The sequence below is a fragment of the Amyelois transitella genome, chromosome 18, assembly GCF_032362555.1.
Source record: "Amyelois transitella isolate CPQ chromosome 18, ilAmyTran1.1, whole genome shotgun sequence".
Classification (NCBI taxonomy): Eukaryota; Metazoa; Arthropoda; class Insecta; order Lepidoptera; family Pyralidae; genus Amyelois; species Amyelois transitella.
In genome coordinates, this window is record NC_083521.1 from 2,301,571 (window position 1) to 2,316,926 (window position 15,356).

General features: G+C 36.9%; 1 protein-coding gene across 1 annotated transcript; it reads left to right on the forward strand.

Moving 5' to 3' along the window:
* The first annotated feature begins 5,180 nt into the window (after positions 1 to 5,180).
* LOC106135928 (piggyBac transposable element-derived protein 4) lies at positions 5,181 to 10,574 on the forward strand. The gene is made up of 4 exons (XM_060949199.1): positions 5,181 to 5,519; positions 6,109 to 6,291; positions 6,379 to 6,522; positions 7,123 to 10,574. The coding sequence occupies exons 1-4, from the start codon at positions 5,500 to 5,502 to the stop codon at positions 9,071 to 9,073; spliced, it is 2,298 nt and encodes a 765-aa protein (XP_060805182.1). The 5' UTR covers positions 5,181 to 5,499; the 3' UTR covers positions 9,074 to 10,574.
* Positions 10,575 to 15,356: the final 4,782 nt, after the last annotated feature.

A 15,356-nucleotide genomic window follows, 5' to 3' on the forward strand; every position in this document is an offset into this window, starting at 1 on the left:
ATTATATCATTAAACTGTTTCAAGATTGCTGGCTCTGTCTACCCCGCAAGGAATATAGACGTGATTATACAGGGTGACTTTTAATTCAACTGCATAAATTTAACTGTTAAGTGTACTCATCTAAAGGATATTTAAAAAAAATATTTTTCAGACATTTATTTAGGTACATGTTTAGTTTTTTTTTTTGTTGTATTTGTCTTTAATAAAGCGTGTGACGAAGTTTTTGAGGGTTGTTTAATGTGAAAATGATGGCGTTTAATTTAAATAAAAATAGGCTCAAACGGCTCAGAAGCATGGGTATAGTCTATGTTTAAAAGGATGCAGTTGTTTATATGTCATCCTGTATATATGTATATATTTTAATCTAATACATATGTTTTTAATTTAATACGTAGCCGTTGATAATTAATAATTAAAAAAAAAACGCAACCCTCTCTTCACATAAAACATGTAACTCAATCACGCTGACTTCTTAAAGTGCAAAATACAAGTGTGTAATCTCATAACTCTAGCCCAACGGGTCACTCAGCGGCTATTTCGCGAAATCTCATAACTTTCCCTTGACGGGGAACACGGCGGCCATCTCACGGAATCCCTGCATCAGACGGTTAACACTCACATTGTGGTTTTAGTAACAAAGAGCGTAGGGACAAAAGGGCTGTTTGATATAAAGACGCCTGGAACTGCTACCGAATTCGTTGTTGAATAAAACGGTGTAATGTGGTTTGTTCCGCTGCTTCTGCTGTAATTTTTGAAGCGGAAGTAAGGTTATGTTTGTCCCCAATGTAAACAGTCAGCAGCAGATGAAACTGATCCCTTTCTCGTATTTAATTTAAATCCAAAGTTGAAATTAAAGAATTTAAAAAAAAATGCTTTTTAATATTATTTACATTATAATAGTTGTAAATTAAATGTCGTAAAAGGCGACTAAGGTATAGGCTTATTATTAGGCTTAGCGTGGCCTTTCGGTATTTTGATGAGTGCTGGCTCTGCCTACCCCACAAGGATATATACCCGCATAGACGTGATTATATGTATGTTAATATAATGTATAATGTCTTACACAGAGAAGCAGATAGCACACAATTTTTGTAACCGCTTTCTGAACAACATGAAATAATGGTCAATCTAGAATTATACATACATAAATCACGTCTTTATCTCTACCGAGTTTAACAGAGCGAAAAGTTTAGAACAACTTGAAAGGCTTCAGTTAAATGATTTTATAATAGAAATGCGAGTGACGGGTTACTAGTCAACGGCCTTAATGAAAAATCCCAAACTGATTAGCTTATTCTTAGTTAATAAGCCTTTGAACAGCTGTTACAATCGGATACGAACGAAGCTGTTCCATTTTCACACACACTTTGTTTTTTTCTTCATACCACTTCTAGTAAATTTGTTTCTGCGTCATGTTTGATCTCAACAAAAGGTTTTCGCATTATACTGCCCCAGGAGACCTTAAGAGCTTCTTATCCGGAAGACGCCACTTGTAATGTAAATACGCCCCTTTTGTGGGAACAGCATAACACATTTTGTCACAAGCATATAAACATCAACATTCAATTACTAGTGCCGTGTGGTTCCCGGCACCGATACAAAAAAGAATAGAACCACTCCATCTTGCCCATGGACGTCGTAACAGGCGACTAAGGGATAGTTAGAAACTTGGGATTCTTTTTTAGGCGATGGGCTAGCAACCTGTCACTATTTGAATCTCAATTTTATCATTAAGCCAAATAGCTGAACGTGGTCATTCAGTCTTTACAAGACTGTTGGTTCTGTCTACCCCGCAAGGGATAGAGACGTGACCATATGTATGCATGTATCGGTTTTTTGCAAGTATATGTGTAGCGGGAGCGATGATTCGGCTCGACCGCCACCAAAGGGAAGATCTTCCGCCAGGCTAGGTGTTATGCCTGGGGAACCGCGGCTCCGACGATGTTGTGTCGGAGGTTGTATATATAGCTCCAATCCGTGAAATCTCTGAAATCGCGTTTTGGGTTCTTCGCTGCTATTGGCTGAGCGCGTCGATTTCTTCGAGATGATTGACAGTAGTTGTTTGATTGGATGTTGTGACGAGTGGCGTAGAGATGTCGCCACAGTACTCCCCCCCAAGACCGGAGGTCTGAAGTCTTGATCTTGCTGTGCAATCTGTGCTTCAGTAGCTTGCAAGTGCCAGTTGTCTTCCAGTGAGTCGGAAGTTGCTCGAAGTCCTAGTGAGTCAGGAGTGAGCCGTTGCGTTGCTCGTAGTCTGCGGTGAGTCGAGACAGTAGAGAGCGAAGTCGACTTGTTTGGCGCCGAGAGAAAATCGTGCAGAGCTGCCACGCTGGAGAGAAGAGCGGCCGTCGAAGAGATCCAGGCGTGGGCTGCGGTAGATGCGTCGGTCGCTGAAGTCGATGAGAGTGAGTGCGGGTGGAGACAGGACCAGGAAGCTCGGTGAGTCGGCTGCGATGGACCTGCTGCGATACCCAGTTGCTGGCTTGCTGTGAGACTGCTTGCAGAGTGAGGAGTGATGCTGAGGATTGGAGTTAATGATGATGGAGAAGGTTGCTTCCAATCACGTCGGGGTCACCAATGTAGCGGGAGCGATGATTCGGCTCGACCGCCACCAAAGGGAAGATCTTCCGCCAGGCTAGGTGTTATGCCTGGGGAACCGCGGCTCCGACGATGTTGTGTCGGAGGTTGTATATATAGCTCCAATCCGTGAAATCTCTGAAATCGCGTTTTGGGTTCTTCGCTGCTATTGGCTGAGCGCGTCGATTTCTTCGAGATGATTGACAGTAGTTGTTTGATTGGATGTTGTGACGAGTGGCGTAGAGATGTCGCCACATATGTATACTGAAAATCAAGGTATATTTAAGCTTATTTCTTACCATAAAAATTTATTTTTATACCACTAATTTCTTGGAATATTTTATCTAGATATTCACAACATTGTTATAGTTTTATTAGCGACAAATCTCCGGAAACGTTTGTCGCTTTGTTTATTTTATCAAGTTTAATTTAAACATCCAGACGAAGCTGTGTTTAAACTAGCTCACTCGACGTTTTTATCGCCATCAAAGTGATGTCATACTGTAACATTGTTATAACTTCGGTAGTGTAATAGCCAAGTACAGGCATGTAAGCATACGTGTAAAGTGTGAACAAACTCATTTGACTAACTATAAGCATATTTTTTTTCACTTCATTTTCAAATTAAGAAAATCTATGAAAATAATTTCATGAGCTTATCTTAATTAATTTTTTTTTTAGAAAAAGATTGGGTGTAAGACGTCGAATAAGTAAAAAAAGTTCAAATAATTTTGACATTTTACTATTATCCACACTAATAATAAAGAGGAAAGATTTGTATTTTTGTATGTTTGTGTGGAATAAACTCAAAAACTACTGGGCCGATTTTGATAAAATTTGGCACAGATATAGAATAGACCTTCAAAAGTGACATAGGCATAAATTTGTTCTGAAATAAATTAGTTTTCAGGTAGATTATTCAACATTCATAAAGTAATCCGGGAAAAAAAGCGCTACCGAAAATCTTTCCGTGCGTGCGCTGGATCCACTGTTGATTATACAGACATACAATGTATTACAAAATAAAGGTTTTTGCAGATCTATAAAAAAGTCCGCGACACGATATATCTAACTTCTATAATTTAGTAACTACAAGGTATTTTGTGCGTAAAAAAATAATGTAAATTCAAAGGTGCGTTTTGAAAATTATTATTACACAAGCATATTAATCCTTATGATTGAAAGTTGTTTTATCATCAAGATAATTTTACGGAGATAAACTTTGTCCTTTACAGCTCAGTGATTGGATAAATAGATTCTGAAATATCGTGAAATTAAAAACACGCACTCCAAATTATTTTAAGTACCTACGTCACGCGAACGCACTTGCCGCATAGGTACTTACGCGGTGTCTCGATCGCCTGAGAGAAATGTTTACTCTTTGTTTATTTCAAAATATAAAACACAAAAATATGTCCACCCGTGCGAAGCCGGGGCGGGCCGCTAGTTATAAATAAAGATATAATTATAACTAGTATTTATTTTCCTTTAGTGTGTGACGTCGTGCCGCTGCGATATCCCCTGCGCCCCTTTTTACCGCCCGGAGAGCCCTATATATGCGCGTGCGCACTCCTCGGGCCTTCGTCTTTGGTCTACTTCAACGCTCACCAAGTAGCTAGCTATCCTTAGGCGGCTTCTTGCTGGATCTCGTATCTATAGCTAAACCCGCGCGCTCTTAAAACTGTAAAACTAACTGTAACTCTTAATAAAGATTATCTGATTCTGATAATATATATTTTTTTTAATTTTCTCTCATCACTCGTACCTGCGACGTTTTACCTGAACTAAAGGTGTCGTGTTTTATAAACGATTATTGCAAAAAAATACAATTCTATGACTATAACTTGGCCATCTCACATCATGGAATTAGTTCATGTTGCACCATTTACAAGATTAACATTGTAGTGTAGACCGGATCAGGAGCTTTACACGTTACTTATATTACTTAACAATGATTAATAACTACTTGAAGGCAGTAAAATTAAAAGTTATGGCTGGAGAGAGCGAAGTTTCTACAGAGTAAAATACCTCGTGAAATACTTAGTTGTATGGTGATGAGACGTTAATCCTACTATAACCTATCTTACTTGTATATATTATTTGTTATAGTTTTGACGGCCTCTGTGGCGCAGCGGTAGTAAGCTTGTCTGTGACACCGGAGGTCCCGGGTTCGAAATCGGTTCGCCAGGGCATGATGGGAAAAGAACTTTTTCCGAATGGCTTGGGTCTTGGATGTTTATCTATATTAGTATTTAGTATAAAATACAGTATCGTTGAGTAAGTATCTCGTAACACATGTCTCGAACTTACTTCGAGGCTAACTCAATCTGTGTAATTTGTCCCATATATATTTATTTATTATTTACTAATATTATAAATGCGAAAGTTTGTAAGGGTGTTTAGATGTATGCAGAGGGGTACGAAGAGACTAACCACGATCCCTATAACGATAAATATATCCCTGCATACTTCTTCTGCTTCATTCTGTTGTTATGTTCATGTAACTCTGAGAGAGGCAGCTTTCTTGCACAGCGTATTGCTATTGCAATACACCGTGGTAATGCTGTCTGTCTGATGGGAACCCTACCAAGGCGTCCAAATTTAACCCATAACGCGTCCTAGTTCCTAACCGAGGCACTAACGTAAAACGGCACGAAGCGTCCTAGTTCCTAACCGAGGCAATAACGCAGTCTGTTGTCTTTGGTATTTTTTTTCAATCATTTAAATATCATTGGTCCGCCCAAAACTTCTGTAACAACCAACAGAAAGTCTTTGTCCTTCGTTTTTTATTTTTTAAACCAATGACAATCAACAAAAATTTTGTAAATAAGAACATATTCGTGAGTGAAGTACGCGACAAGACAAGTGCCTTCCGCCATTACTGTTTTTATTGTGCGGTGTGTAAAATTTATTAGCGGAATTATGTCAAAATCTTTTAGAAGGTAAGTGTTTGTTTAATGTATTACATATCAAATTACAGCTTATTAAATAACCTATTTATTAACATTATTTGTTCTGGCCTAAATTTATGATTTCATGTCGAAAAATCGACATCACTTTTACGAACTGAAATCGAACTACGATCGACAATGTTTTCATTCGTTTTCATATTTATTCTATCAAACTAAGTACCATATAAACTATATAAAGTTTAACGTAAATTTACTCAGCTCTCTGGGTTTTTAATTAATTCTGTTGAACTAGTTATAATATAAACAATAATTCGTAATTATGTGATTCCGATCGTCCATATTTTTCATTGCATGGCATTGACCTTGTAATAATGCGATCGCGATTGAAGTCGTTTAGACAGTACCGTTCGCAAAAAGTTTTGCAAATTTGTTTAATTATTTTTTCTTTTAAATATTATTTTCACTTTGTTTATTTAATAACATAGTCAAAATTTTTCAGTCAAAAAAGGTCTTATAAGTTTATCGAGTGTGTGTTTAGTGGTAGGCTTAGGTTTATGTGGCGGAAGTTGTAAATTTTAATTTAGGTTTCTGCACTAAGATTGTTTCGTAATTTTTATAGCAAGCAAAGAGCTATGGCTCGTATCAATGAATCCCGATCCCGATCACGTTCACGATCCCGTTCACGGTCTGTGACGCCGGCATCAAGATCGAGGCGGTGCTTGATCGAGCAAATGGTGTCAACGCACCAGCGGAGGGAACCACACGTAGAGGAGATGCCAAAAATTTGGAAACCGCCCGTTGTGTAAGTATTTACAATAACTACTTAAATATTTATTTTATATTTTATGCTACACGTATACCTAAACATATAATTTTACTTATTTCTCAGCGTTGATCAAGCACTATCTGTTCAGCGAACACCAGGTGGTTCAAATTATGTGGACCCCACGGCTTTGGTTCCAATCTGCCAAACTCCCCGGGGTAGTGTGCGTCGCCAATTCCCCCTCAAAATAAAACTGGAGCAGTCAATGCTGTAAGTGAATCTTCTTAATCAAATTTTTAGGCAATAGGTGTAATGAGCAGCCAGAAAAAAACTTGATGAAGTAATTTGATTATAGGTTTTCAGTATATTTGCTTTACTTCCTACTACTATTATAAAGGCGAAAGTTTGTATGGATGTATGGATGTTTGTTACTCTTTCACGCAAAAACTACTGAACCGATTACCATGAAATTTGGTATGAAGGTAGCTGAAGACCCAGAATAACACATAGGCTACTTTTTATCCCAGAGTTCCCGCGGGATTGATAGGGTTTCCATGCGGACGAAGTCGCGGGCGGCCTCTAGTGAATTATAAATGCGAAAGTTTGGATGTTTTTTATTGCGAAATTTTGGGTGTTTGTTATTTAATTACGCAAAAATTACAAAACGAATATTGGTGAATCTTGTTTAACTGGTAAGCAAGAAAATCACGAAGGATACTTTTTATCCCAAAATTCTCATGGGAGCGGTGCCTCGGGGTAACAATTGGTAACAACCCAGGCTATAATTTACTCATTGAGCCTTTAAACTGAACATGATGTGTCAAGTTTCTTTGTTAAAAGGTGATTGATATATTTTTTTGTTTCATGTAGCACCTCCGCACTAGAGCGGGTTACGGAAATGGGCATTGACGAAGAAGAAGGGAAGGAATTGTTCGAGCAAAAGTCGACGCACATTATGAAGTGGCTGCAAGATATCCCGGGGAGTTCAACACAGATGGAACAGCAGCCTGGACCCAGCCAGCCTAATATGCCATCAAAAAGTGGGGTACCACATAACATATACCAAGAAAATGTCGGGAGTGAATTTGACTCCGAATTCGATGATGAATTCGAATTGCAGGAAAATTTGCCAATAACAGCTGCGGAGGAGCAAGTGCCGTTATCGGAGGAGATGAGCCGGGCCTTGGATGACGCAGCCGAAAATTTGCCGGGCATATCGAGTGATTTTTCGTGGCAGGCCGATTATAATACCTTTAGCGGTCATGCTGAGATATTTTCTGGTCCAACTCCTGGACCTATCCATGACTACGATGGTCCCTATGAAGCTTTTACTAGTATATTTACTAGTGACTTCATGGGGACCATCGTGCGGGAGACCAACCGATATGCCCGGCAAACTATCGATGCACGTAGGGAATCAGGGCAATTAACACCTACATCTCGTCTAAGTCGGTGGTCTGACACCAACTTAGACGAGATGTATGTTTTTATTGCCCTATTCATTTTGATGGGCATCGACATCCGAACGTCACTTCATGAATACTGGCTCACGACTGGGATTCTGCAGCTGCCTTATTTTAGGCAGCTGATGTCATACAATCGGTACATTTTGCTAAACAAATTTCTTCACTTCATGGACAATTCTGCTCCGCAGAATTTGCCGCAAGGGGAAGGGTATTCACTTTCAGCTAGAGTAGCGAAACTGGCACCTGTAATAGTCCATTTAAATAAGCAGTTCTCGGCTCTGTACAATTTAAAACAAGATATTGCCATTGACGAGTCTTTGACCTTATTCAAGGGTCGGTTGTCTTGGATCCAGGCAATAAGGTCAAAGGCTGCGCGCTTTGGCATTAAATCTTTTGAATTGTGCGAGTCGAGAACTGGTTATCTGTACCAGTTCCGAATATATACCGGCAAAAATCCCGCAGGTAACGATTTCGTCGCGCCTAGTGAATACCTTGCTGGAAAAACAACGCAAGTGGTACTTGATTTGTTATCAGGCCTTGAAAATCGAGGGCATCTTGTCACAATGGATAATTTTTATAATTGTCCAGCTTTGACAAGATACCTTAAGAGTTTAGGGTTTGATAATTTAGGCACTTTGCGTCCGAATCGCAAACATGTACCAGTGGAGATCGCGAAGGCTTCGCAGAACGTGCCAAAGGGGACAATCATCGCTCGCCATTCTGGAGACGTTTCATGTATTGCATGGAAGGACTCCAAAATGGTGAACATGATTTCGTCTTATCACACTGACGAAACTTACGTTGGTCGTAAGGCAGGAAGGGATCTCGTAAAGCCTGTTGCTGTACGGGATTACAATAATACCATGGGAGGTGTTGATCTTAAAGATCAAAAACTTTCTATGTATTTATTGGAGAGAAAGAGATGTGTGAAATGGTATGTAAAAATGTTTAAAAGATTACTAAATGCAAGTGTGCTAAATGCATTTGTTATGTTAACCGAATCATTAAAGCGTCGCGGTTTGCCTTTGTTGTCGCATCGGATGTTCCGCACTCAACTAGCCGAATCTCTCGTGCAGAAACACTGCCAAAGAGCCCCAAGAGATATTCAGGTAGATGAAACTGAACATCTGAGGCTTCGCAGAGACTTGCTGCATGTTCCTTTAATGTTTCGGGGAAACGAAAATAGATCGCTTTGCCACATTTGCTTGAGGAATGATATTAAAAGAAAAGTTAATTTCAAATGCAAAACTTGCGATGAATTTATGTGCCTAGGAAGTTGTTGGGAGACTTGGCACTCCGCTGAAGAACTTCCTGGTAGGGTTGTTTTATCTCGCAAGAGTAGGCGCCGAAATTAACTTTTGGTTTAATATCATTGAGTGAATGTGATGAATGTTAGCGGGATTTAATGCCATGTTTGCGATTCGTGGGTAAAGTTAAGACATTCATTCGTTGTTTCTTCTCAGCAGTGCGAAATGCTAGTAGTTGCCAGATAATGTCCATGAAATGAAGGAATTTGTTTAGCAGCGTTACCGCTTCTTCTGCACTGACGCCTTGGAAAGGGCAGTAAACTTAGTTTTGAGTAATTTATTTGACGTCCACCAATGTTGTTAAACCATACGTTTTGACAATTATTAAGCGATATATAGTATCCTATAGTAATGAATAAAAATTTTGAATTAGAATTTTTAATTTGAGCAGTTTTTAAGAATAAATAAAAAGGTTAGCTTTCGTCGTCGACTGTCTATTCTAAGTTTGGATAATTGTGAAGTTGACGTTGTTGAAGAAAATGCTGCAGTGCAGTTTGTTATCGCTTCTTCTGCACTGACGCCTTGGAAGCGGCAGTAAACTTAGTTTTAAGTAATTTATTTGACGTCAACCAATGTTGTTAAACCATACGTTTTGACAATTATTAAGCGATATATAGTATCCTATAGTAATGAATAAAAATTTTGAATTTGAATTTTAAATTTGAGCAGTTTTTAAGAATAAATAAAAAGGTTAGCTTTCATCGTCGACTGCCTATTCTAAGTTTGGATAATTGTGAAGTTCACGTTGTTGAAGAAAATGCTGCAGTGCAGTTTGTTATCGCTTCTTCTGCACTGACGCCTTGGAAGCGGCAGTAAACTTAGTTTTAACTAATTTATTTGACGTCAACCAATGTTGTTAAACCATACGTTTTGACAATTATTAAGTGACTAGCGAGCCGCCCCGGCTTCGCACGGATGCACAGCCGATACTAAATATATCTCTATTAGAACTAACTAAAGGACCGCCCGCACAGCGGCTAACTAAGTCTTGCTCACTTCGCAACAGGCCGTGCAGCAGAAATCGCGGATATTTATAAGATCTACAATTAATTAAAACATTGTATGGTTCTATCTTTTGTAGTTTAGGCAGCGTACGCAAAATAAGTAACTTTTTGGTTGATTTTTTCAGTTTGTGTCCGAAAAATCCAAATATATTACGGAACCCTATTTTTTTTCCAAAATAAAATATAGTCTATGTTACTCGTGGATAATGTAGCTTTCGAATGGTGAAAGAATTTTTAAAATCGGTCCAGTAGTTTTTGAGCCTATTCATTACAACCAAACAAACAAACAAACAAAGTTTTCCTCTTTATAATAGATATGAAGTATACTATAATAATGAATAAAAAATTTGAATTTGACTTGCTAATAGTTTGTAGCTTTGATAATATTATATAATGAAATTTTTTTAATAGTGAATATGTGCCTGTAAAGGTCTTATTTCTGAATAAATGCTTTGACATTTGACCAGGGTTCTCAAGTGATCTGTATTTTTCATTAAAAAAAATGTGGAATGGCTATAATGTGTATTATTAAATAATTAAAATTATCATTATCCCCTGATTTATTTATTTATTTAAAACACTATTGCACAAATTAACAAAAAAATATGTACAAAAGTGGACTTCATGCCATATGGCATTCTCTACTGACTAGTCTGATGACTGACTAACCATCAGACCAAACTGTGATAGCAGAATGGTGCGATAAAGCGCAAATGATCTATTACTAGCTGCGCCCCTGGGCTTTGGTCCCGTGAGAATTTCGGGATAAAAATTAACCTATATTTCCAGGTAATAATTCTACCTATGTATTAAATTTCATCAAACTCCATCCAGTAGATTTTACGTGAAAAAGTAACAAACATCCATCCTTACGAAGTTGCATTTATAATATTATATTAGTAGGAAGTAGGATGGATCTGGAATATAAGAATATCCAAGAGGATGTTGTTATATAAATGTAAGTAGTATCTATCTATCGCTACACAAATCTCAAACTCACGTTCGATCTATGTGATTTGTTCTTTTTTTTATTATAGCTGTAGCCCACGGCTCCGCCCGTGGTAAAAAAGTAGCTCCTGAAGGTTTAATCTGTCTCTGTGACAATTTCATTAAAATCTGTGCAGTAGTTTCTGGGTTTATTCATTATAAACAAAAAAAAAAACAAATCTATCGCGGAGAAGCAATATTCGGCTGGGCGGAAAACAAGATCATTTGTATGAACGAATGAATAAATAATATATTTTTTTTTCCACTAGTAAGTGTAAAAAATATATATTATTTATTCGTTAGTTAAGCTATCTGAATATGTTTTTAATAGTCAATGTATTGTGTGGTATTTTAATTAGATTTAGGAGTTAAAATACGACACCCGAATTCTGGTGTATTACAACATTTATACAGAATGGACCCACATAAAATTATTCGATACTTAGCAAGGAATATGGTCGATTCATTCACTAAAACACGTTATGGATTTTGCAAAAAAAACACACAATAAACTTGCGTAAAAATGACACATTACGATTGAATTACATTTTTGTTGCTAACGGTATGTTGCTCGATTCGTGGCTACGCACCCCGCCCGCGCCCCGCCTTCGCGCTTTCGCCAACGGTCGAAATTGACAGTGTCCGACGGCAATTGTTTATCGTGTGTCATTTGCATAGTATATAATTAATAAACAATTGAAGAGTAATTGTTTGCGTTCAAGTGTTGTGATTATACTCATTCGTAGCGGAATTTACTAAACTTTGTGTTATTGGGAAATATTTTAATGAAGTGTGAATGAATTTCGTGCAATTAACGTGTAAAGTGTGAATGGCGGCCAAAAAAATGTCATCTTTAAAATGTTTGGGGCTACAGATGATACTTGAGGTATTTATTAGTATATAATTTTACTTTTATCTTGATGCTCGTTTCGTTATCTTTTTTTAGGTATACAGTTCATTGAATATAATTATACGGTTGAAGCACAAAGTTAACTTTTCTGCGGAAAGTCGGCAAAATTTTCATTGTACGGGACGTTACCGGAGTGTAGACTATAGGAAATGCGGACGCGTCACGGGTTAAATAATATTTTTTTTTTTGTTTGTAGTTTAGGAATTTTACTTTTTTTATTAGGTAGATTTACAATTAGTATTGTTTAGAAATTGTAATAGTCACATTTTGACTTGAAATACAACTTTGAAATAAATAGGTATTGTAATACTTAGTCGCTTTGTTTATTCAACCTCAAAATTAGTCACAGATAATAAACAGCATTTAAGACTTTCTTAGTACAGACATCGATGGAAATTGGAATTTAATAAATTTGAATTTTGTCTTACATAAAGCTGTGTCAAATGTCAACAATTAGTCGTTTTAAAAACGAATATAATAATTTTAAAAACGAATAAATAAAAAATATTGGTCACAAATATGCAATATTTTTTTTATCGATTTCTTTAAACGATTGATAAAACAAATTATTACTTTAAAGGAGAAACCTATTTTGGCAGAATAAAATGCTATATTTTTTTATGAATTCTACAGCAATTTCGGTGAATCATTAATTATACGAATCTTTTTCACATTTTCATGGCAAGCCATGTGAATTGAAAGGATTTATTATTTTTAAATATTATAACAACAGTTTTTAACTGTAGTAAGATTAATCTTCGTACAATTAAAAAGGTTTAAACAAATTATTACAAATTTGTGGCCAATATTTTTTAATTTTCTTTTTAATAGTAGGTATTTAAGAAATACAAACATTTTTTTTGTCTTTAACTGTACTAAGAGAATCACAGGGGCGTATTGTCTGGAAGCGTGGAAAATTGTCTGGACACAATTAGACCATGCAAAATGTTATAACATTTGTGACATGAATGACTTACATTACGCGTAAACAAAGCTTTTGACATAATTCTGGCTCCATGCAATATAGAGAAAATACTGCGTTTTATTCCTACTCCACGTATCAATATTTTTTTTCCAAGTTATAAATACATTCAGTAGTTTGATGTTTCTGACTTACTATGTATCATGATTAGTTATTTTAGATACATATTTTTTTTTGTTTTAATTTTTATATAAATCTATTTTTATGCTTTTTAAGCTATTTTGTAGACCTAATAAAAATATGTACAGTAAAAGTTTACTAATTTTATTTTACATAAAATATTGCACATTTTTGTGTTCTTAAATAGTGCCAGGGTCACTCAGCGAGCTATAGAGACAGCTATGCTCGGTGCTTCTCTGCGTGATCGAACCAGAAATGAGGAGATCCGTAGACGAGCGAAAGTACCCGACATAGCTGCTCGAGTCAGTGGCAAAAGGCAGGCCACATTTCTCGAAGAGTTGATTGGGCCAAAAAGTCCTCGAGTGGAGATCACGTGCCTGAAAGCGCAACGTAGGACGGCTCCCAGCGAGATGGGCTGATGACTTGGTGAAGTTTGCGGGCTAACGTTAGGTGCAGGTCGCCTCTGTCTAACACAAAGCTGTGGCAAATGTTAACAATTAGTCGTTTTAAAAACGAATATACAAATATTGGTCACAAATATGTATGTGATAATTTTTATTATCGATTGTTTTTGTTAGGTGCAGGTCGCCTCCAGCAGAGCGAAGTGGAAGTCATTGGGGGAGGCCTACGTTCAGCAGTGGAAGTACTACGGCTAAAATGATGAATATACATAGTCTAAAAATGAAAGGCTGTGACACACGGTCATGTTGTATCCACAAAGCTTCATGGTGCAATGCTGCAGTGCAGCTTGTTACCGCTTCTTCTGCACTGACGCTTTGGAAGCGGCAGTAAACTTAGTTTTAAGTTATTTATTTGAAGTCAACCAATGTTGTGAAACCAAAACATATGACAATTATTAAGTGATATAAAGTGTCCTATAGGTATAATAATGAAAAAAAATGAAGAGAATCTGGAAGAGATCCCTTCATGGGATAAGTCCGCCATTGCAAGTGATTTGTTTCTTTTATAACTATGTACTATTTTCCTGTTACTGTGTAAATTTTTATGCAATAAAGATATGGTCATGTGGAGAGGATGAATGAAAGCAGGTTGACTAAGCAGATATACAAGGAGAGTGTGGAGGGAAAGGTCGGAGTGGGAAGACCTAGACGAACGTACCTTGATCAAATTAAGGACGTCCTGGTAAAGGGTCAGGTCAAAAGTACCCGAAACCGCCGAGCTTGCATGAAGAGAGTTATGAATGTGGATGAAGCGAAGGAAGTGAATTTGAATTTGTTCCGTTTCTGCCACTTGACTACGGAACCCAAAACATTCACATCAACAGAAATCACCTCGCAAATGATGAACAACAAAAAAGTGATGACTCGCCAACTCGTCAGTATTGAATGTCAAAAATTACACGAAATCTCATAAACATTTTTACGACGACTGAAAAATTGTGGATCATTGCGAAGTATTTCCAATGCGTTATAAATATTTTTTGCCGACGTGTTTATGTTCTCAAGACAATGCATAACCGACAGCTTTTTAAACATATTTACCATTTTAAAACCGAAATCACTCTTATTCCACTCAAAATAAAGACGAAAGTAGGTCGAAAACTGAATATTTCGCCTCAAATAATTTACGGACGTATGCAAAACTACTGTTTTACATTTTGTTTCTTATTTCATGTGTAGTGTGGAATACAATATGTATTAAAATGTGAGTCGGGTTGAATTTCAAAATATAGTTGAATATGCACACTGCATTACTTCCTTTGCATTTTACTACCTTTTATCAAAATAACTTTTTTATTATGTAATTTCGCGTGACAGATGACTGTTTTTTTTTTTATAATCGATTTATAATCTATACTCGTAAGAAAGTATGTTAGTTACCTCTTCACGATTTTTCTTCTTCATTCATTAAATCGCACACAAAAGTTAGAGCACAGGAAAATTAAAACAAGAGTACTCTTAGCACAAGAGGAAGAAAGAAAGTAATCAATATACCTAATACGATTATTTGCTAAAATATTTTTTTTTTTACATACATACAGCTTAACATGCCATTTCAGTCTTTTTAAGACTCTTGTCTCTGTCTACTGCAAGGGATATAAACGTGACTATATGTATGTACTAGAAGCCGCCCGCGACTTCGTCCGCGTGGAATCATTTCCGTGGGAACTCCGGGATAAAAAGAAAGCCTATATGTTATTTTGGGTCTTCAGCTACCTACATACCAAATTTCATCGTAATCGGTTCAGTAGTTTTTGCGTGAAAGAGTAACAAACACCCATACTGACATCCTGACTAACTCACAAACTTTCGCATTTATATTATTAGTAGGATATAAATTTTTCTAAATATCTTTATTTTTACAACG